The 22,768-nt window shown below is 29.1% G+C and overlaps 4 protein-coding genes across 6 annotated transcripts; 2 read left to right on the forward strand and 2 right to left on the reverse strand.

Moving 5' to 3' along the window:
- Swip-1 (EF-hand domain-containing protein D2 homolog Swip-1) lies at nt 1–7,592 on the forward strand. 3 transcript variants are annotated; one of them, XM_015324721.2, is made up of 5 exons: nt 1–95; nt 241–723; nt 6,469–6,616; nt 6,876–7,010; nt 7,383–7,592. In XM_015324721.2, the coding sequence occupies exons 2-5, from the start codon at nt 554–556 to the stop codon at nt 7,518–7,520; spliced, it is 591 nt and encodes a 196-aa protein (XP_015180207.1). In that variant the 5' UTR covers nt 1–95; nt 241–553; the 3' UTR covers nt 7,521–7,592. The 3 variants fall into 3 exon arrangements, with proteins under 3 accessions (XP_015180207.1, XP_089026516.1, XP_089026519.1); XM_089170390.1 differs by having other exon boundaries at nt 68–88; XM_089170393.1 differs by lacking the exon at nt 1–95 and having other exon boundaries at nt 102–739.
- Nucleotides 7,593–9,560: 1,968 nt separating this feature from the next.
- Nucleotides 9,561–11,995, forward strand: park (E3 ubiquitin-protein ligase parkin). Its single transcript, XM_015324719.2, has 8 exons — nt 9,561–9,976; nt 10,074–10,290; nt 10,389–10,749; nt 10,826–11,027; nt 11,112–11,273; nt 11,401–11,526; nt 11,606–11,690; nt 11,786–11,995. Exons 1-8 carry the CDS (start codon nt 9,719–9,721, stop codon nt 11,893–11,895), a joined length of 1,521 nt encoding a protein of 506 aa, XP_015180205.2. The 5' UTR covers nt 9,561–9,718; the 3' UTR covers nt 11,896–11,995.
- Nucleotides 11,996–12,151: 156 nt separating this feature from the next.
- On the reverse strand, nt 12,152–16,700 carry byn (T-domain transcriptional activator brachyenteron). Its single transcript, XM_015324718.2, has 6 exons — nt 15,643–16,700; nt 14,413–14,508; nt 14,007–14,250; nt 13,514–13,667; nt 13,253–13,438; nt 12,152–13,171 (listed from the first exon to the last, which is right to left on the reverse strand). The coding sequence occupies exons 1-6, from the start codon at nt 15,978–15,980 to the stop codon at nt 12,249–12,251; spliced, it is 1,941 nt and encodes a 646-aa protein (XP_015180204.2). The 5' UTR covers nt 15,981–16,700; the 3' UTR covers nt 12,152–12,248.
- Nucleotides 16,701–17,137: 437 nt separating this feature from the next.
- On the reverse strand, nt 17,138–19,929 carry LOC107068319 (uncharacterized). The gene is made up of 2 exons (XM_015324568.2): nt 19,777–19,929; nt 17,138–19,409 (listed from the first exon to the last, which is right to left on the reverse strand). The coding sequence occupies exons 1-2, from the start codon at nt 19,927–19,929 to the stop codon at nt 19,041–19,043; spliced, it is 522 nt and encodes a 173-aa protein (XP_015180054.1). The 3' UTR covers nt 17,138–19,040.
- Nucleotides 19,930–22,768: the final 2,839 nt, after the last annotated feature.

The raw sequence follows: 22,768 nt of genomic DNA on the forward strand, positions 1-22,768 counted from the left end.
GTACGGTCCTGGGACCAAATCCGCGCTTGTACCAGTCGATTCGTACGGCGCGCCGTCATTGCACGCCAGTGCATGTGGTCTCATCGCGGTGTGTGGTTCGTCTTTTATTTCTCTTCATTTTCTTCTTCTTCTCTCTTTCTCTCTCTATCTATCTAACTAACTTTTTCTCTCTTTCTATTTTTCTGTTCCTTTTCTATCTCTTTCTCTCCTATTTGACTGTCGTCCTATGTAATTTGACAGAACAATTTAGCGAGGATTTAACAAACATCCAAGGATCTTACGTTGGGTTACGTTATTATTTACCTTCACGTAAACGTTCAAACGAATTAGAAGAAGAAGAAGAAGAAGAATAAGAAGAAAAATCTCTCTTTGGTGTTATTACCTGTCTACTATAAACGTAAAAACATCATCGTTTCAAAGGACATCAAAATATAGAAAGAAAAATTTATATTTTTATATTCCATTTGAAGAGAGGGGAAAGATTCAAGAATCATCGCGATTTAAATTAAAAAAAAAAAACAAACAACAACAACAAGAAAAGAAAAGAAAAGAAATGTCTGTGGATCCTGAGCTCAGTAACATTCTTAGCAGGAGGCAACGGATCAACGAGGATCTCGATGAGGGTAAAGAAGTGAAGAAACAATACAGATTTGTTAACGTATATACCGAATTCCATGAACTATCTCGCAGGGAGATCAAACGATACGAACAAACCTTCAACAGGTGAGCAGAAGAAAAGGTGATATTATAATAATATGTTTTCTTTTTTTCCTTTTTATATAAATATATATATATATATATATCTTTTCTATAGATTTCTATTCTTTTTATACATATTCCATTCTTATTTTATATAAAGATAATTTATATTAATAATAATAATATTAGTTATTGTATTTATTCGCTTGATCATTCATGATACAACACATTTCGTGTGAAAACATTTCGTTACGTGCAACAGCATTGCTACTACTACTACTACTACTGCGCATTTGTATGTGTGTGCGTGTGTATTCTTCCCACACAAGAATATTACAATAACAAAGATGCTGTGTTAACTACACCTGAGATCGGTAGAATTACAATCGTTAAATTTTATTCGCATATATATATATATATATATAATACGAATACTCATTTAATCTAGACATTGACCTATTCACCGACAATTATGAATTAATTATTTTCTTCTTTTTTTTTCTTCTTTATTTCTATCCTATCATCTTTGTGCATTCACACAGTAAGTTTGAGTAGTGGGGAATAAGGAGAAGGAAGGTCGTACACGTAAGATTCGAATATGAATAATAGAAAACTCGTTTGATTCATCGTAAGAAACTATCGTAAAATTCATTTTTTGATTTTTAGTCATCATTCCTATAAAAGTCATTAACTTTATCTTTTATGATGCATACATACTTTGAACCTAACACATCGAAGTTTCAGCTTTATATAATCTCTACAAAGTAGATAGGAACCTTTTTTTTATCGTGCAAATGTTGTCTCACCGAGATACACTTATTTCTTCTTAAAAAAAAAAAAAAAAAAAGAATAAAAAAAAACGGTATTTTAAATTTAGATTTATCTCATTGAACAAAAAGTGTGAAATAAAAAGAAAAAGTTACAAGAAAAAAATAAATAGGTACATTCATTGAGAGAGTATTAATTTAATTTGCATTTTTTTTGTCGATGCTAAGAGATTAATCATCCTTTTTTTTTTCTTTTGTTCAACGATGATTAAATGAAACCGATGTAAATATCGTTGTAATATTCGTTATAAATAAGAAAACTTGTAGATTTTGAATTCCTTGCTCGTGAATCAAGAAAAATAACATCTTATTTTCACAAAAGCATACTATACGGAATTCTATTCTTTTTTTTTTTCTTTTCTTTTTTTCTAAGAAAGGGAAGACGCACTTTTCAGAAACCGGTATGCTACACGACGAGAGAGGTCCCTGTTCCTTTTTATACGTGTGCAGCATATTATATACACTGACTTACTCTCACAAAGACGGGGTGAGTCACGTAAGGTGATCATTTCAAAACTGTTCGGTTTACTGTCTCGCGGAATATGTTTACCAAGTGTCTCAAGTAATATTGGTAGTCAATTCAGCTGACAATAAATTTTTGTTCTCTTTAAACCATCAATAATATATATATATCTATAATATATGTGCAATATACTATACGTATATTTTATACTTATGTTATAGCGGTTGAACCATTCGGTGACACGCGATAGCGAACATGAATTGTATCCGCAGATGTTTCGTATGTTGTGTGTGGTTATCTATCGTGCGTTTCCTGTCTCGATGAGTCGCACGGTGGCAATGTTTCCTTTTATTTCGATCGAATTTACAAACCTTTTTTGTCACTCATTCCTATTCGATTACAACAATAAATGTTTTCAAAAAAAAAAAAAAACCAAACAAATAAAAAGAACAAAAGAAAGCCCAAAGTACAAAGACAAACCATCAGTTTGAATATTTAAAAGTTCCCGCCAATAATAATTAACCCTTTAATAATTTTGGCGCCATATTTGAAAATTCAAATCTAACATTATTTTTAATTCTATAAGAAGAAAAATTGTGATATAACACACACACACACACACATTAATAATTAATATTTGGATATATATATTATAAATAATATAGTTGTGTGATAATTATATAGAGTTGACAGTATCGATGGTATCGGATAAATCTCGTAATGTTTTAAAAATAGAATTCTGTGTACATTTAGCGATCGTTGTTAGGCTATTCTCTTTCCCATAGCGTAAACACCACGTGCAAGTGAAAAGCCCTTCGTGAATCGTATATCTAAACCCCAACATGCTGATTTTCTGTATCCTCATTACGTATCAACTGTGTACGAGCCGTTATTTCGTAGTCGTTCTTAGAACTCCCCGTGTATTGAATACGTAATCGGAGAAAGGATTTATTGGACAATTGAACTGACGCTAGGCGACCATGAATTTATTGATTAGTCGTACTATATTTTGTATATTACAAATTGTTCTTTGTGAATTTAGAACGCTGAACTTTTTTTTTTTCATCTAATAGATGGGGAGGATAGGTTGCATAAAGATAATCGATTGATACATATCTAACTTAACGAACTATACACGTATATTCAGGGTGAACCCTTTTCGTAGCGTGTGGGGTGTGGGGTGTGAGGGTAGAGGGTTGGGGGAGGATACTTTGTTAATTTCGTTTCGATATAGCACGAAATTCTGAGAATACTCTTTCTCTATATATTTTATATTATATTATTTAATTTATATTTCAAATATATGTATTAATTATAATTATAATTATAATTAATAAAAGTTTAGTACACGTTGTAACGAGATATTCTACAAAACTTGAAAGTAATATTACAAAAGTCGGTGCAACGATTAATTTTTTTTATAATAAATATATCTTCATTAAAAACTAGATAGAGATAAGTATTTTATCTATAATATAATAGAATTATAATGCGACTTTTTAATTACTATAATTAATAGAACTTTCCATTATAGTTTCTAACGTCAATTTTGTAATATTTTTTTCTTTTTCGTTCGTATCATCGAACAAATTTTTGAATTTCGTATAACTTTGTTTATAGTTTGATAGCGTCTTAAATTATACATGATTAATAAAAAGAAAAAGAAAAAGTAGAACCAATTAATTTCATATAATATTGTGAACAATATTTTGTTCACATATAATGATCAATATTTTAATACAGAATACATTATATACCCCATATATATATATATTTATATTATTTCTCATAAGATAGAGTAAATGTTAACTGTGTTATAGGAAAATTGTGATTCGCACATACTTTCTAAAAAAATAGATTCCATATTAAAAGAAAAAAAAAACCTATAGTATGTAGCAATAATTAGTTCCTTATATACAAAAGTACCTGGTAGTGGTGGTTGTGGTGGTAGTGGTAGAGGTTTAATTGAACATTTTATTATAAGCGTTACACTTTCTCTAGGATTAATAGCTCAGATCTAGTATAATTTTTTTTGTTAACTAGGATTACGAGTAAGTAAAAGTAATACGTATATGGTATATATATATATATACATATGGTATCAAGTTAATTCAAAACCACGACAATAAACCTGCTGGTGTACTGCGGTATGAATAAATGTTCAATAGGGTCGATGAATGGCCAACATGCTGGCAACTCATATTACCATGAGCTCGAGTGTTTCGTGCTCAGGTACCTCTGACGAATCAGCGAAATTCAAGTAGACACCTTTAATAGTAAAAGCTATATAGACTTTCATGAGGGAAATTATGGTCGTAAGATATTCGTGACATTGTTAGAAATTAAACAACAGTTACTTTTCATTTATAATAACACCATGATTCTTCTTATTATTAATTCTATACGTATAAGTACCCTCGTTGACTATTTTTGATTAGAATAATATTTTTTCTTTTTCTTTTTTTCCATACGATCCGTTATATTAATTTTTTTGTTTTGTATTCTTTATTATTCGAGTTATGTATATATAGATAAATTCGAACTATATTTGATTCAATTAATGAATTACAGTGTATCACTAAGAACAATTTTAATTCGTTTGACGTATGAAGAATAAACATTATTCTCTTTTATGTTAATAAATCGATACAATTAGCTCCTGACGTATATTCATTTAACCGTACATTCTCATTGGCGGTGCTAAACGTTAAAATCAATGCGTATGTGTTGATAGTCTCTGCCCTTTTCGTTTACAACAAAAGTACGATCCCGGGCAAATCGATCTTTTCAAAGCAACGGGGGTAGTAATACGAAGAACGTAGAAGATATTTCTTCTACGTATTTGTGTTCTCACCTTGACCTGATTTTTTGTCTTTTTTGTCTTTTTTGTCTTTTTTATATATCTATATTTGTTTTCCTTCCTTTAGAAATAGTGCTGCGACAAATGGAACGAAGGATAATTAACTCTTTCTAGCTTTTCTATGATAGTTGATTAAAATGAAAAAAATTAAGGAGAATTTTGATTTTATGATTTATTTCAAATTGAAATTATTCAATTCAATTTCTTCTATTTCGTTTGATTCTTATTATTAATATCATTGATAATATCATAATATAACTGTTATTATTATATGTATACTATACTATAAATAATAATACAATATTAATATTTAATTTTGAATGATATGGAATGTAAGTTAGTTTACTTTTATACAAAATGGAACAAAAGAAATAAAGCAAAGTTGTGTGTGTGTGTGTTTTTTTTAAATTAATATCGATAACGCAGAAATACAATATTATTTGATAAGAAATAAAACATATAAATCAGATCCTTTGACGTAGTATACAATTCGCTTTGAATACGATGATGATTGATCGAAATGTTCGTGATGATGAAATCTTTTTGTTTTATTTTCTTATCGATCGATCGGGAGTACGTTTGTCGTTTGAAAATGTTTATAAGAGCACAACCTCGACCTTTATTATATACTTCGTCATTTATACGTTCCATTTATTCAGCAACGTATCGATATCGTACGATCTTTTTTAAAATCAATATTTTATTTCCTTCTTCTTATTATTCGATATGTGTTCTAAGTTTTTATTTATTATCTAAACATTATTATATGTTTTTTATACAAATCTTTCATTTAACGTATTATATTAGTATCCTTTATCTATTTATACAGAATGTATCCAAATAAATGAGAAATATTTTCAATTAAATTTAAACGAGAAAATAAGTTCATTTCTAATACATTTAAATGATATTGAATTTTATTTTCGAATTTCACAGAATAGATTTGATTCTAACAAATGTTATCTGCTTACTTTCATAAGAGATATTTGAAATGACCTTTTACCATCTGAATACTATTCTGCAAACATCCAACCAATAGATTCTCTCTTATTCTCTTTATATATATATATATATTCAAATTGTATTCAAATTTTGTTGTTAGAAAATTTCACTCACACAATTCGTTAGAAATTATTTCATTAATTTATAATATAGTTTCCACATAGATCTAACAAATGTTCTCCATTTTTGATTAATTTCCCAGTGACGTGTGTAAGGGCTTTTGAAAACCTATGACTAATATGTTTATATGAACTTTATTTGATCGTTTAGAACCGTGGTTCTCAACATACAACATACACGCTTATATAGAATTTGATTTTTTCATTGAATAATTCGACACGAATAACGAGAAATGTAATTTTTTAATAATACGAATTATTATACAGGTTGATTAAAAAAACAAAAAAAACATTACAATTTTATAGATATAGTATGATAAAATAAAATAAAAGGGTTGGGAAGCACTGGTTTTATATTCTTAAGTACCTACTACCACCCCCTCTTCTGTAAAATATTTCCGATTTATTTTGATTGTGAGATAGCACTGTGGTGTATAAGATGAACATTTTCTTGATTACTTACTTAACATATTTATGAACTGTTGTATCAATTTGCAGATTTGACGACGGACACGATGGTTATCTCGATTTAAATGAATTGAAACGCATGATGGAAGTTTTAGGAGCACCTCAAACTCATCTCGGTTTAAAGGCAATGATACACGAGGTTGACGAAGATGGTGATGGACGTATATCCTTTCGCGAGGTATATTAAAGATATTTATATTTAAATAATAATTATGTACCCCCTCTTCTCCCCACCACCACCACGACATTTTCATTATTTTATTATTATACAAAAAATGGGCACTTTTTAAGAAATCAAATATTAACTGGTCTTTTTTTAACTATTATTTTTTTTTTTTTTTTAATGGACTAACACCACTTTGTAAATAAACGTAGGGATCTATTTCTCGTTAGATTTCATTGAAATAATTTGTTAATAATTATCCAAATTGTTACAGTTTCTCCTAATCTATCGTAAAGCACATGCTGGTGAATTGGAACAGGATTCTGGATTAGGACAATTGGCTCGTCTGACCGAGGTTGACGTGGATGAGGTCGGTGTATCTGGTGCCAAAAACTTTTTCGAAGCTAAGGTATACATATTAATCTATATTGTTCTGTTTTGTAACAATATGATGAAAAAGAAAATGAAGAGAGAGAGAGAGAGAGAGAGAGAGAGAGAGAGAGAGAAAGAACAGAAAGTAATTGTATGGAAAAAGTAAACTTCATCATCAAAACTTTTAGAAAAAATTCTTTTAACACCAGATTTATGGATGTTTTGTTTATTATATATTAATATTTCTACCGCCCCTCGCGCGTCAATCGTTGATGTATAGTAATCAAATTTTTAATGAATGAAATTGGCTCACAGTCCATAAATCTAACGTTAAGATTATTTCTCAACGTTTAATAATAATTATTATTATAAATATTTTTTCTTTTTTCTTTTTAATTTATATTCGCAGATTGAACAGCTTCGTAAATCAAGTAAATTTGAAGACGAAATTCGTATGGAACAAGAGGAAAGAAAACGTGAAGAAGCCGAAAGGGCAGAAAGACGCGCACAGTTTAGGGAAAAAGCTGCGATATTTAGTAATAATTAAGAAAAAAAAAAAAAAAGAGAAACAAAGAAACACAGAAAGAAAGAAAGAAAGAGAGAGAGAGAGAGAGAGAGAGAGAGAAATAAAGATATATAGGATAGTACGAAAATTGATTATTTTTTTAGAAAATTGTTTAGATTTCATAATTAACGAGAGAATTTATATCATTTGAATTTAGAATTAATTTCATCAAAAGCACAATAGGAGAATAATTAATAATAATGAATCATTAAAAAAGGAAAAAAGGATTCCAATAGATGTATTGCAGATGATTATAGTGCTAATAAACGCATCGTTGTTTTAATAATCCTTTTTAATCGTAAACATTCTTTTTTTATAATGATTTTATGAATCTCCATAGATTGGATTTTAATTGATTTAACTCTCAATGAAAGAATGTATAAAGACGTTTTAGTTTTTTAAAATAATTTTGACGATTATAAACAAATGTTAACATATATAACATATATTTTGACTAAAAGAAAAGTATATAACACCTCGAATAAAAAGGATTAATATGTTATATCAGTATCAGTAAAGATATATCAAAGATACTTATGTAATCAAAATCCTCTCGTTTTTGTTTTATAAAATATTATAAGTTATATATTATGTATACATTCAACAATTTTCGTATTCATATTAACGTTTATTATATATATTTTTTAAGTTATCTTTTAATAATTGCACAACTGCGTATTGAAAAAAAAAAGAAATAATAATAATAATAGTAATAATAATAATAATAATTCATTACGTTCATTTTAAATTGAAAACTTTTATTTTGTAACAAGAATTAATCATTGATATTACCAAATCGAATTTGTGACAAACTCGTGTTCGCATTATTACTTCATGTCTTATTTAATTTTTGTATTATTGTTAATTTTAACATATAAACAATTGACGAGACATTAAAAAATGTATGTGTTAAACGGTGGAAGAAAATTGCAACTATTTTCTGTTCTAGTCATGCATTTATCTTGAGAAAAAGAAAAACAAAGAAAACAAAAATATATATATATATATATATTTTTAATAACAATTCGATCTAATAGAATTTCTTATGCTATACAGAGCTATGCAAACCCCATATAGATAATAGCATTAAGTAAAAAGTTTGTATATTATTTTTTTTTTTTTTTTTTTTTAGGAGTTTCTCTCTCTCCTTGCATGGGTGGGAGTAAAATGCGTCTTTTGTGTCATAGATATTTTAAAATATATTATAAATTCAATGATTTTATTATTATGTACTTAACATAATTGTAAAAAAAAATAATTAATTAAGCATTATACATGTTAATCTATCGTTTTTATAATTACATCGAATTTGTTGTTATTTATTTATTTAATTATTTTCTTTTTGTTTTTTTTTTTTTTAACAGTCCTCACTATGCAAATAGAATAACACCCTTATTTCCAGATTTTCTTAATATTTTTATTTTATTTATTTTTATAGGGAAAAGAGGAGATATAACAAATTCGTAATTAGCGCCACCGGCCACTAATTAAAGATAAAATTAGCGTAGTATTCAAGTGTTAAAAAAGAAGAAATAAGTGCTACATTCGTACGCATACAATTAACGTAGTTTTTTAATTCGTGCTTTTTTTTTTTTTAACATAATTGTTACCAAAAATTGTTATCGTTAAAAAGATCATTATTATTGAAGAATAAGTCAAAGGTGAGTAACACTTTACTCCCTTTATTTTTAATATTCTAATTATAATAGTTTAATGTGTCTAAATGTAAATATTAATAAACGCAATAAATCAAACAATTTAAAGCAATTGAAATAAAATATATGAAGTATAGAATGAAAATGTATTATTTTCATAATTATTAATTATTCATTTAAAATTGCATAGAATTTTGTTGAAATATTAACAACATTTTTATTATCAAATCTCTAATCGAAATATTCTAAAAAAATATAATATTGTTATCTATTATAAGATAATTATTATCATTATTTGAACACACAACGTTATCTATCGATTAAAGTATCTACAGAGTTACAAGGTATTTGTAGATGGCGTTAGTTGCCGGGCATACAATGTTTTTCATTAGTAATATGTTAGGTTATCAATGATAGGTCTAGTAGTTATAAGTTTGCTTAAATTTCATTGTTGATTGATAATGTTTATTATATTTATTGATTGTGCAATGGTGATCAGATTGTACAGTGTACATTTTTACCATTATGAGTTTCTTCTTTGATTTTGTTATAAATGTATTTGTTAGGATGTTGGAACTTGTATGGTTTGGCAAAAAGAAAATTAGCAATTCATTAAGTATATATATTAAAACAAATACTGGAAATACTTTATCGGTGAATTTAGATCCTAAATGGGATATTAAAAATGTTAAAGAAATATTAGCACCCCAAATGGGTATGGCACCGGAGGATATTAAAATTATTTTTGCTGGTAAAGAATTACATAATTCAACAGTAATAGAGGTATATGAATATTAATATGTGTTACAATCTACAAGATATTATAATATATCTTATTATCTCTTATTTAGAAAATATTTATATATGTTATTGTTGATAGGAATGCGATTTAGGTCAACAAAGTATTCTTCACGCTGTTCAAAATCGTCATCAAAAACTTAATAAGAGTATCAATTCTGTAAATACTATTGAAGAGGTAACAACGGAAGGATCTGATTATGATTCGACACTTAATAGTAGTGGAAGTAAACCTATGAACGAAACCCTTACAGATTTGCCATTAGACGAAACAAATCAAACTAATTCTTCTATCGATGGTTAGTATTACAATGTATATTTTATATTTATTATAATCTCATTGAAATAATAACTATAATTGTATTATGTTATTACCATGATATTATTTGATAATTAGAACAACGAGAAACTCGAGCACACTTTTATGTATATTGTTCAAAACCATGCAAAGCTGTAACTACTGGAAAATTAAGAGTGAAATGTGCATCGTGTGGCAGCGGTGCTGTTACAGTCGACAGAGATCCGCAATGTTGGCCAGACGTTTTACATCCTAAAAGAATAACGGTTCATTGCGAGAATGAGTTATGCGAGCCATCGGTATCTTCTAATGCGGAAACAGAATTACAAGTTTTATATGCTCAATTTTTTTTCAAATGTGCAAATCATATTAGTTTAGGTGAAGACGACCAGGCAGTACCACTTTATTATATCAAGCCAAATTCCATGAGCATACCTTGTCTTGCGTGTACAGATATAAGGTACATCGAGAACATTAGATAATAATTAAAAAGAAACGTTTCAATATTTCATTTTGAATTACCAATATACCAATAGGGATACCGTATTGGTTTTTCCTTGCGAAGGAGCTCACGTAACTTGCTTAGATTGCTTTAAAGAATATTGTTCTGTACGTTTACGTGAACGTCAATTTCAATTTGACACGACCAAAGGTTATTATACTCTTCCCTGTCCAGCAGGATGTCCCAATTCTTTTATTACAGAAGTCCATCATTTTCATCTTCTTAATCCACAACAGGTACACATTATCTCAAGAAAATAAACAAAACTAGATGACATATAAGTTAAGACAAATGATTGAAAAATACATATTAATATTTAGTATGAACAATATCAACGATTTGGTACAGAGGAATATGTTTTACGGGAGGGTGGATTTCTTTGTCCAAGACCAGATTGTGGTATGGGTATAATACCACCATCTATAGAAGATGGTGCGAATGAAGAAGAATGCCGTAAAATTCAATGTTTCGCTGGTTGTGGTGTAAGCCAATACATGAATTAGATTTTTAATGGAATAGCTTATATATAATAGTTATTTTTATACTAAGAACACAATTATTACATGAAATATATATTATTTATACTGTACTTGTACTTGTAATTTACAGTACGTATTCTGCAGAAGATGTTTACAAGGATTTCATATGGGAGAATGCGAATTACAATCATCTGAAGCATCTAATAGTAAATCTGTATTTAATGGCTACACCATTGATCCCCAAAAGGCTAAAGATGTATTTACATAATTATTATTTTTTTAAAAGATATGATTACGTAATATTGCAAGAATCTTATGCATAACTTTTATTTTAGGCTAAATGGGATGAAGCTAGTAAAAAGACTATACAAATATTAACTAAACCTTGTCCAAAATGTAGAACACCTACTGAAAGAGATGGTATTATTTATTATCATTTCGGAATCATTTTCAATTCAATTAATCTCCATTATATTTATTCCTAATGAATCCCTCGATAATTATTATTTCTTTAGGTGGATGTATGCACATGGTGTGTACACGAGCCGGATGTGGTTTTCAATGGTGTTGGGTATGTCAAACTGAATGGACGAGAGATTGTATGGGTAGTCATTGGTTCGGATAAATAAAAATATACATTAATTGACATATATTCTGTATACGAAAAACGAAATACTTTATATACTGAAAATATTTTTTGAATAAAATAATGAATCAGGAAACAATATGTCTCTCGTTAAACTTTATACAGAATACTCTGTATATGTAATAATAATTTTGTAGGAATAAATTTCATTTAATATTTCATCTCCTAGCGAGTTGTAACGTAGTAAAGTATAGCATATCGTTCCTAAGCAACAAGGTATTAATACCCGAATCCCTATAGTTTAGCGGCAGTTTTTCAGAAACGTATTAATACCTTTATTAACGATAATGCATTAAAACATTAATTTCGATTGTACATAATACAAAAGTAAATCAAATTGCTGTTGTTTGAGGAGCTGGTGGTGGTGTTAAAGGTGTCCAAGCGTTAGTCTGTTGATCGGTATTGGCCAATTGGCTGTTTTGTCTATGATGATTGTGACGATCTATCACCACAGCCAAGCATCTACGTTCGTCATCTGATTGTACGGTATTTAAAGTTTCGACAGATTGGTTTGAACAAACGCCAGATACATGATGATGTTCCTTAGAAGGATCGTCGTATTCTCCTGCATTTGCTGATGTTGTTTCATTTTGTGTAAGTGGTTGAAGATGCAACATTTGCATATTGTGTTGATGCTGTTGTTTGTGTAGATGTTGATCAGGTGTAGTTGATTGTACTGGAGATACAGGTGCATGATGATATTCATGAACCGAATATTCAGTTTGATTGGCGGATGATATTGTCTCGTTATCTGTTTGATGTAAAACGTGATGTAATCCGCCATGTGATACGGTAGTATAAGGTGGCATCTGATGATGTAGATGTAAATTCAAATTTAAATAAGATTGTTGTTGTTGTTGGTGTTGTTGGTGTTGCTGTTGTTGTTGATGATGTTGCTGTTGTTGATCTGACAAAGCCATTGAGTGTATCCAAGCGGACGAATCCGAATTATGTGAATGATCCTGCGACATTGAATTACATGGTAAACTAGCTGGAACGTAAAGTGTACATCCTGTAACACTCGTCGGTGTCATAGTTCCAACTACAGTTCGGGCTAACGTAGGATGAGAGGAAGAAGTTGGCGAGGGTGACGGTGAAGTTGCCCATTCTTGCGAAGGTGGTGGTGGTGGTGGTGGTATACATGCCGGATTTAAACTTTGTAAAGATTCGGGACTACGTGGTGACCAACTGGATGGTGTCACGTAGGTAGTTGAATGTAAAAGTGGTACCGCTCCATATGGGTCTAAATGTTCCTCTATAATACGAATAAAAAATATCATTTAATATTTACCTATTTGTATTATTTATAATAAAATTGAATGAATTTATTACCAACCATCTTGAGCATATTTGTGTCTCAAAGAATACGGCGTCATCCTGCGTCCACCAGTAGATACGGTGTAAGAATGAGTTAGATGATTGTTAACGACGTTTTGCGTTTGATTTTGTGGTGCCATTATACCGGACGTTGTACTATACTCGCATCCCATAGTTGGTTGTGGTATGAACCAAGCACTAGAGTCTACATTTTTTCATATAACAATGTTATATTTTTGAAATACTATATTTCTTATTATATTATTTATATTAAACTCACATTGAGGATACGTTTGAGTATCCGTTGGTCTTTCCTTAGCATCCAAGAATGCTTTAGCAAATGGATTATACTTGATCTTCAAACTGGTAACTTCTTCGTTTTGATATGCCGTTACTGCTATGAATTGTGTTTCAGGAAAACGATAAGTGAGAACCTATATGGGATAATAGGAATTCTTTCGATAAATATATTTGTTATTTTTATATATATATATCTTTTTTTTTTCAATACGTTATTCCAACTTGGATATGACTCTTAATGTTAGTCAGAAACTCTTATTTGCACTTTATTACGTTACACATCTTTCTTCATTTTATTTTCTTCCTTTGCTGACGTTTAAATAACATTTACATAGAAACGCATGTATATATAAATTGACAAAACATATTTGTTGTATGTACCGAAACCGTAATGCAAACTATTTCTCGTGAAATAAAATGTATATAACAGTAGAGTATCGTAAAATAATAATTGTTTGTAAAACATTGCTTACAGTTCTCTGTTCTTCGGCACCAACTCGAACCAGATGCACCCGTGGTTCGTATTTGTGTAGAGAATTTAACATAATCTGTCCGTTACCGTTAGCCTTGTTGGTCAGTTTCACCTTGGCAAAAGATATAGCTTCTTTCATCCAGTGTGCACCAAAATTTGGACTCTCTGGATGAACGTAAATCGGATTTGGAGGTGCGATTTCTGCTTTTCCACCGGGAACCCACTCACCGTTTACGTATTTCCATCTATTATTATGTAAAATATTTTTTCTCCTTTTTTACAATTAATATATAAATCTTACATATTATAATATATAAATGGTATTACGAAATACTAATGCCAGAAACAAATATTTATTATATATACAAAATAATATAACATAATACTAATCTGAAGAATATTCTTACCTATGAGGATCTACCTGTACAAATTCAAGCAAAAGAGTGTACATGGCCGCCGGTTCTAAACCCTGTGCTAATACTTTAACCACCGGAAACATTCGTCTAGAATAAAAACCAAAATTCATTTTTCATTTACAATTAGATTTAAGTTCGTCAATATTGTTTTTTTACATAGAAAAAATATAATATTTTTCTCGTGTAAGAATAGAATATTAAATATACGGTGGTGTTAGTTGCAAGAAAACAAATATGCTAGGTATTATTATTATTATTAGACTCAATTAGTTCAATTTGCAACTTTGTGTTCTATTTCTTGCATAGTTCGTCTTTGTCTTTTTTTCTTTTCTTTTTTTTTCCACGTACCATGTCCTTACATTTAATTAAGATAATAATAATAATAATTATTATTATTATTTATTACGAATTATTTTTATTTTAATAATATTTTACAAGATAAAATGAAGGAGAAGAAAAATAAATAAATAAAGAAAAGAAAAGAAAAGAATAGAAAGAAAGAAAGAAAGAAAAAAGAAATATTACAGAAATTCTTAGATCTTACATTTCTCATCGTGTATTATTATTATTTTTTTTTCTTTGTTAGTATAGATTCTAAAATCGTTGTTCGACAACTCTTTTTTTTTTAGAAGACAGTCCCGTCGGCAAAACCTTAAAAGATGCAGGTGTGTGTTGCTTTTGGGAAACTCCGACAACGTGTCTCGAAAATGTTTTACGTTTAGAAAAAGAAGAAGAAGAAGAAGAAGAATAATCGTGAGTATCATAAAGTTTTATTACACGATACAATATTATACATCTTTATTCTTCAACCAAATTATGCGTTTCTTTTCATTGGATATATTTTTTTTGCTTCTTTTCCTTTTTTCTTTATTAGTCGCACGTGCCTATCTTACTTTATTTTGATTATCGAAATACCATGATTTCAAACATAAGAATCGATGATACATCGAAACATGATTACAATGTTTCTTTTTTTAAGACATTGACATTTTTCAATATTTTGCGCTACTAAAGTGGATTTTCATTCGTACGAACACTATTGCAATGACAGAAATATTTTGGAAATTTCTCTGATATAAATTACATTCTATAATTCATTTTTCGATAATCAAAAATGAGTAGTATAATCATACTATATTAACTGACGGTTTTAATAAACAAAAATACAAAAAAAAAAAGTGTGTTCATCATCGATCATTGATCATCATCGATCATCCTTACCTTCCATTTTTCGTGACGATCATTTCATTAGTAATACATTGAAATCTAGTCCATAATTCTCTGTCCTCTAACGAAAGTGACAATGGCAAATTTTGACTGGACGATAACGAATTAACGCAAATATTTTGTCTCGACAAGGTATCCCGATCATCGTTGTTACATTTTTTATTATTATCCTTAGAATTTGTTCTTAATTGTTCAACGTCATTGTTATCACGTTCTAATTCGTGTTCATTATCGTTATCTTGTTGTTCCTGTACCCTGTTGTGTCGTTCCTTTTCACGACAATTCGAACGTACCGAAGTAACTCCAACGAGATTATTATTACCAGGTTGCATCTTTATTCCCTTTTTTTTTTTATCTTTTTACCTTCTCTCTTTTCGTTTAATCAAATTCACGCTTCCCCCTTTCCTTAAAATTCACGAATACAAAATTCAAATAAACGGAAGAAATAAATGGAAATTAGATAAACTGATATAACGAAAAATCATTTGAAATGGCAATAATTTGTTAGATGTATGGATAGAAAAAGAAAAGAAAACAAAAGGTAGAGGGAGTGGAGAACGTTGAACGCGGATGTCGTCGTCGTCGTCGTCGTCGTCGTCGTCGTCGTCGTCGATTGTCGTAGTTGATCGTCGGCACCTAGCAACACCAGGTATCTTCTGAACTATCTTTTTAGAAATAACCACCGCACCAACACCCTCCTGTAGTGGAGGTAAAGAGAGAAACTCGTAACACTTGGTCGCGATATTTCACACTATCCGGCGAAGACGAAACTAAGACTGATGACGAGCTACGACACCTCTCAGTTTCTCCTCAAAAACGACCTTTCCTTCTTCTATATCTTTTCTCTCTCTCTCTATCTCTCTTTTTAGAGAGAGAACAGACAGAAGGTGGTCTGTCGGGTTTCTTAAAAGAAGAAACGTTACTACCATCCATCCATCCTCTTTTCTTGGCTGACCAACTCCGTTAAGGTGTTCCTTTAGGGTGCTAATTAAAAGACAGGAATTACAAAGAGTCTAACCCCAGCACCCCCCGTCCCCACCCTTCCCCTTTCCCTACCCTCACCAAGCATCCCCTCCCCAACCCCAACTACTACCTCCAACATCAACAACATACAACTGTTATTTTCCGTTCTTTTTTTATTACAACAGGTAAAAACATGGCAGTTGCTCTACACGTTCATTCTGCATTGGCTGTTATCTTTTACAAATTATTCGGTGAAACTCGAAAGAAACGATATTACTGGTTACCATCTCCACCTAAGCCGTTCAAGGACGTTACTTGTTACCGCCTCTAATTCTACCTGTTAGCCAATTGTCGTTCGACTACGCGCTACCATTTATCCGCCATCATGAATTGTGGAACTTATATTCGTATCGTATTTAAGTTTTTACGGTGGAGTTTAGTCAAAGTCCGCCTATCATCATCATCCTCATCATCATCATCATCATCATCATCATCCTCCTCCTCATGATCATCATCATCATCATCATCAGTTTTGAACGATCTCGTTTCAAGTTTATTCATTGAATAAGAAGAACGTTTTTATTGTACAATGTTGTTTACATATAAAGTGTTTAAACGTTATTTTATATGTTCATTGGTTTAATGTTAAGAGGGTGTTTTTCTGTGAATTCTGATAAATAACATTTTTCGATCATTGTGGGACTCTTCCATTATTTCGAAAGATACTTATTAACCGTTTGTTAGCTTGTTTCGAGTTTTTGATTGCGAGAAGTCAACAACAAGGTAAGCCACCAAAAAAGCGATGTGGAATTTTTCGAAGTCTGAACATTTTCATCTTAAATTAGTAAAATCAACAGAAATTGTACGACTCGTAAGAATCGGCTTTTTTCTTCTTTACTGGTCAGAAACATTTGACCAGGAAGACCGTTTTTTTGTTTGTTGTATCTCGGTACCGTGTGATTTATTTGTGTTCAATGTGTGAGATCTTCTACAAATTCATGTCGTTGGTAAATTTAAAGAAAGTTTTCTAATTTCTTTATATCCATTTCTATTTTTAATATTCATACGTGTGATATTTTATTTGATAAAATAATACAAATAAAATTGAAAGAACGCATATACCGTATACATGGTAGTATACTAATTCAATGTTGAATTTAGATTAATGTTTACTTTTTTTCTAAATCTTTTGAAAGCACAACCACTCGCGATCTTTCTGGCTGTTTCAACCCGGTGGCAAAGGTAATAAAACTTTTTAGAGTTTCCTCGTGATGCGTTAGATGAATCATGGAGGTTTATAGCAGGTTGTCTTTCATGTATATACAATATAATACAGCTACCTGCCTACAGTTAGGTAGCTTGCACCTTTCTTCTTTTTTTTCTTTCCTTCTTTCTTTCTTTTAGATTAGAAAAAGAAAAAAACCATTCATTTAATTTTTATCACGTTTGTCGGTGGTTTACCCCCATAGAGGTTCTAAGCTTTTCTACCATTGGTCTTTTCATAAAATTTCTTTATTAATAGTTTCTATAAATATCTATATGTATATGGGACCTTTTATTTCATTGTTTACAAATCGTATATTTTTTACAGTTTTATTTTGTAAATCAAACAAATGCAATAATGAAAAATACGGGAATAGATTTTTTTTATAATATTGTTTCAACGGTTGTTTGAACATGTTTTTTTCTTTTTTTTCTTTTCAACATATACATTTAAAAAGATTAAAACCTTTCAAGAAGGTTTTATTAGGCTAGTATTTATTTTAGATCTTTTTTTTTGATAAGGAAACAAATAAGAATAAATTGAATCAACACTAAACTTACTTAATCTTGATCGAACAATTTCAAAAAAAAAAAAAAAATAAAAAAGAAAATCTGACCCAATTTTTGCCAAACATTGGATAAAAAAAAAGAAAATTCATTCCATTGATGAAAAATAATTCTACGTGCCGACGGGTTGCTTCAATTTCGATAAATTTTTATAAAACGAAATATATAATATAATACTTTTATATAATATAATTCAGTAAAAATAAAAAAAGAAATTTTGTACAACCCTATTGGATCACCTACAATTATTTTTTTGCAAATTTTTGACATTGCGATCAAAACTAACTTTCCTCCTATCACACATTTTATTTTTTAATTATTATTATAATTTTTTTTACTCTTTTAAAATAATAAAACATTGTCTTTTTATAATAGAATGCAATTAAATTCGATATATTATTGTCGAACCTTTCGCAAAGAAAAAAAACAAAATAATAAAACGCATCTTTGATAATAATCTCATTGACAAATTATTATTATTTTTATTTTTATTATTATTATTATTATTTTTTTTTAAAGTATTAAGGAAAAATATAAATTTTAATTTGACGATGAAATATTATTTAATATTGAGAAAAATCCTGATTATAGAAATGAATTTAATTTTTGGAACATTTAGGGGTGGATGATTCTTTACGATTATTATCGTAATGATAAGGGTGATTATTTTCATTGAACTTGATATTATCATCATTACTATTATTATGATTACTATTATTATCCTCATCTTCTTCAATGTAACTACTGCTATTGTCATCGCTATTATCCGTATCAATTAAAATATAGTTTTTATCATCCATGTGATCATCTTCTTCGTTAATCAATATACAACATTTTCCATTATAACGATGAAGTATAGTTTCGATATTCGATAAACTAGCGACTGTTGTTGTTGTTGTTGTTGAATTCTTTGGAAAATCTTCTACTTCTTTGGCATGATGAACACATTCAGATGGCCTTGTACATATCTGTATATAAGTTTTAGAAATTTTACTTACATTATTAACATTTAATTTTTAATTGTTTGACACTCGTCAAAAGTCATTCATTAATTCAAGTATTTCATTATGTTTTATATTTATTACTTTTAATTAATTGGGGAATAATTATTTCAAGAATTTTTATATTGTATACCTTTCACGATAACATATATATATATATATATATTATATAATATTACCAATATAAAAAAGTAATTCTGTTTTATTTTATATTTTAAATAATTGATATAGTTATTTCAAGAACTAACAGATTTTATACTTTCATAGTGTGTTATATATATATATGTATTATTATATTAATATTATCGATATAAAAAGAAAGGGGGGTACTTACTGTGTTACCATTAGAAAATTTGGCAATTTTATTCCCAGTTTGTTTAGCAAACCAATAATAATAGTCATCATTAACCGTCCTTGAATATAATTCATTATGTTTTTTCGTATCGTCGATCACCTCGGTTGTTTTAAAGATGTTTGGACATGCCATAGGAATAGGAAAAATTCTTGGAACGGATACATATCTTTCTGGAATCTATGGTTGGGGACAAACAAAACAAAATAAAATAAAATATAATATATATACGTATATAATATAAAAAAAAAAACGCATATTTCATAATACTTTGTTCTCTTTACTGTCGCACGGAGGACACGCGTATTCATCACATTCTTTCTTACAACAACTGTACACAATGTTCCATTTATAATAAAAGTATTTTTTTGTTTTTTTTGTTTTTTTTTGATCTTTCGAATTGCGGCGTATTCTCGCACGAAATGCATCATTCATATCGATAATTAATTAATTAAATTATTAATAATTACGGAGCCAAAAAATTATTTCACCTATTTTTTTCAACCATATGGCTTGTTGTTGTTTTTTTTTCTTTTTTTATTCTTTCGTTGTGTGCACGCACACTTATACCCACATACATACGCGCACATACACTCGTCGCACATGCCTGCATTCATACATACATATACATACATATTTTTTGTTAATCTTTTTCAAACTTAGGACTTCTCGCGATTAATTTGTTCGTATTTATTATTATTATTATTTTTTTTGTTTAAACAAATTCATTTTACGCGTCATATTGTATGTTTTTCTATTATTTTTTTTTCTTTTCCTCTTCCAAAAAGAAATAGACAAACGAATAGTCATATAAAATTGCATTACCAATCATCATCCCATATACAGTGACGAATGAAATCAAGTAAGGCACCACCCACTCTAAAAAAAAACATAACAGTAATGTTAATAAACTAATAAAGAAAAATAATCGAAAATATGAAAACAGAATCATGAGAAATAAAACGAAACGTCATTTTCCACCGAATCTAATAAAAAAAAAAAACAAGATTTTCAAATCTTGGGATCCTTTTTTGGTATTTCGGGGCCTTACGTGAACGTTTAATTCGTCACTGGTAATACAATCGTTTCAATCATTTCCATTTACAAATATTTGCAGTCTTATTGTTGCAACACACATCCTCTTGCCTTTTAATAATAATTTTGTTGTTGTTGTTGTTGTTGTTTATATCATTTCTATATTAAATATTATAATTTTAAATATAATGAAAATATTTTGTAGAAATGATTATATCAAAACTGTATTCATCAGGTTATACAAGATTGAATGATGAAAAATTTATAAACTTTTATGCTACCTTCCCCCACTCTCTCGCCAAAATCCCACTTCTACCCCTATCCCAAACATATTTTCCTATCATTTTAACTTTTGTTCGTTGTTTAGATATAATTTGTTGTTTTCTTTTTTTTTGTCTTTTCAATTACACATTATGCAATTAACAAATTAATTTCCAATATTAAAATAATTATGCGACAAGTTAATGATAAGCCGATATTTAGTTAAACAAATTCGATATGTTTTGTCTGTGTGTGTGTGTATTAATTATTACTTCCAATAATTTATGTTGTTTTCTATTTCGTCAGTTCTTTTCAATATCATTCTTTGTCTCTCTCTCTCTCTTTCCCAATAAAAAAAAAAAAGAAAGAAATAAGAAATTAAAACAAAATAAAATAAAAAATATAATAAAAATAAACGATAATAACGATTTTTATGTTAACACACTATCGGCGGGTCGTGTATTAATACGTTTTATACAGAACGTAAGTTAAGTTTCAGCAAAACACTTACTAATGTTTGTTTTTTGAAGAAAAACTAATAATTTGATGAAATGTGCTATTTTGACACTGCAAGTTTTGTGCAGTTTTTCAGCTGCATTCAGTTTTTCATGGAGCTATTATTCAAATTTCATTGAAATGCCTACTATTAGATGTGAAGATATAACATGTTTTCGAAAAAGTGCACTGCTTTCATATTTCGCTCATTTTCGCCCGCTACAGGAGTGAGTCAAACTCACAACGTTCCCACCGATAGTGTGTTAAAATATTCTCGCAACGTTGTCTCTACTTTCTCTTTCATTAATACCACATATTCTGTAACTATATCTGTTTATTTTATTTCTTCCCACCTATTATAATACGCATGAATCTGAACACAGCTGCTGCGATATCTTTCTCCTTTCATTTTTCATTTATACGTTTCATCTTATTTAAATAAAAAAAAAAAAAGAAAAATCGTTTTGAAAAAAAAAAATTATAATAAAATAAAATAATAATAATATTAATAATAAAAATGTATGACGTATGTTCCTCGTATGTAGACAATTGTCAGATTAATCTATCAATAAATATGGTTTTTTTTTTCCTATCGAATCGATCATGGTCACTACTTACAATGATTATTTATCATTAATTAGGAGAAATGTAGTTTTGCGGAATAAGTAAAAGTCTTCTTTGTGTTGGTTTAGGTAAATCGATAGCGATAAATTATTTTCTCTCTCTCTCTTTCTCTCTCTCTCTCAGTGGCGGATCAAGTCACGTGGGAGTCCCAAAAGGGTTACAAATTTTTGGACCCTTTAACTTCAGTTAGAAGAATAAAATAAAGTATCAAGAAAGTTTCGGCGTTTTTAAATGATGACTTCAATCTCGTAATTTAAACCATCTGTCTTATAATAATTGTTTTAATAATAATTCTTTCAATGAAACATATATTTAAACAATAAAGTTAATTATTTATATTTTAAAAGTATCAATAGAATCAAGAAATTCATTATAAATTGATTTTGATTCTATTCTATTCAGTAAGGAAATGATCAACCAATGAAAAGACAATTCACCTGTTGCAAATGTATGTCCCCCCCAGTCGTATAACAATCATTTTACATAATTACACTATATTAAATGAACTTATTAAGAAAAAAAGAAAAATAATTTTCTTTGAACCTTCGGGGAGACTTAT

This window comes from Polistes dominula, unplaced genomic scaffold, assembly GCF_049000335.1.
Source record: "Polistes dominula isolate Pdom_NZ unplaced genomic scaffold, Pdom_raw_medaka contig_29, whole genome shotgun sequence".
NCBI classification, from domain to species: domain Eukaryota; kingdom Metazoa; phylum Arthropoda; class Insecta; order Hymenoptera; family Vespidae; genus Polistes; species Polistes dominula.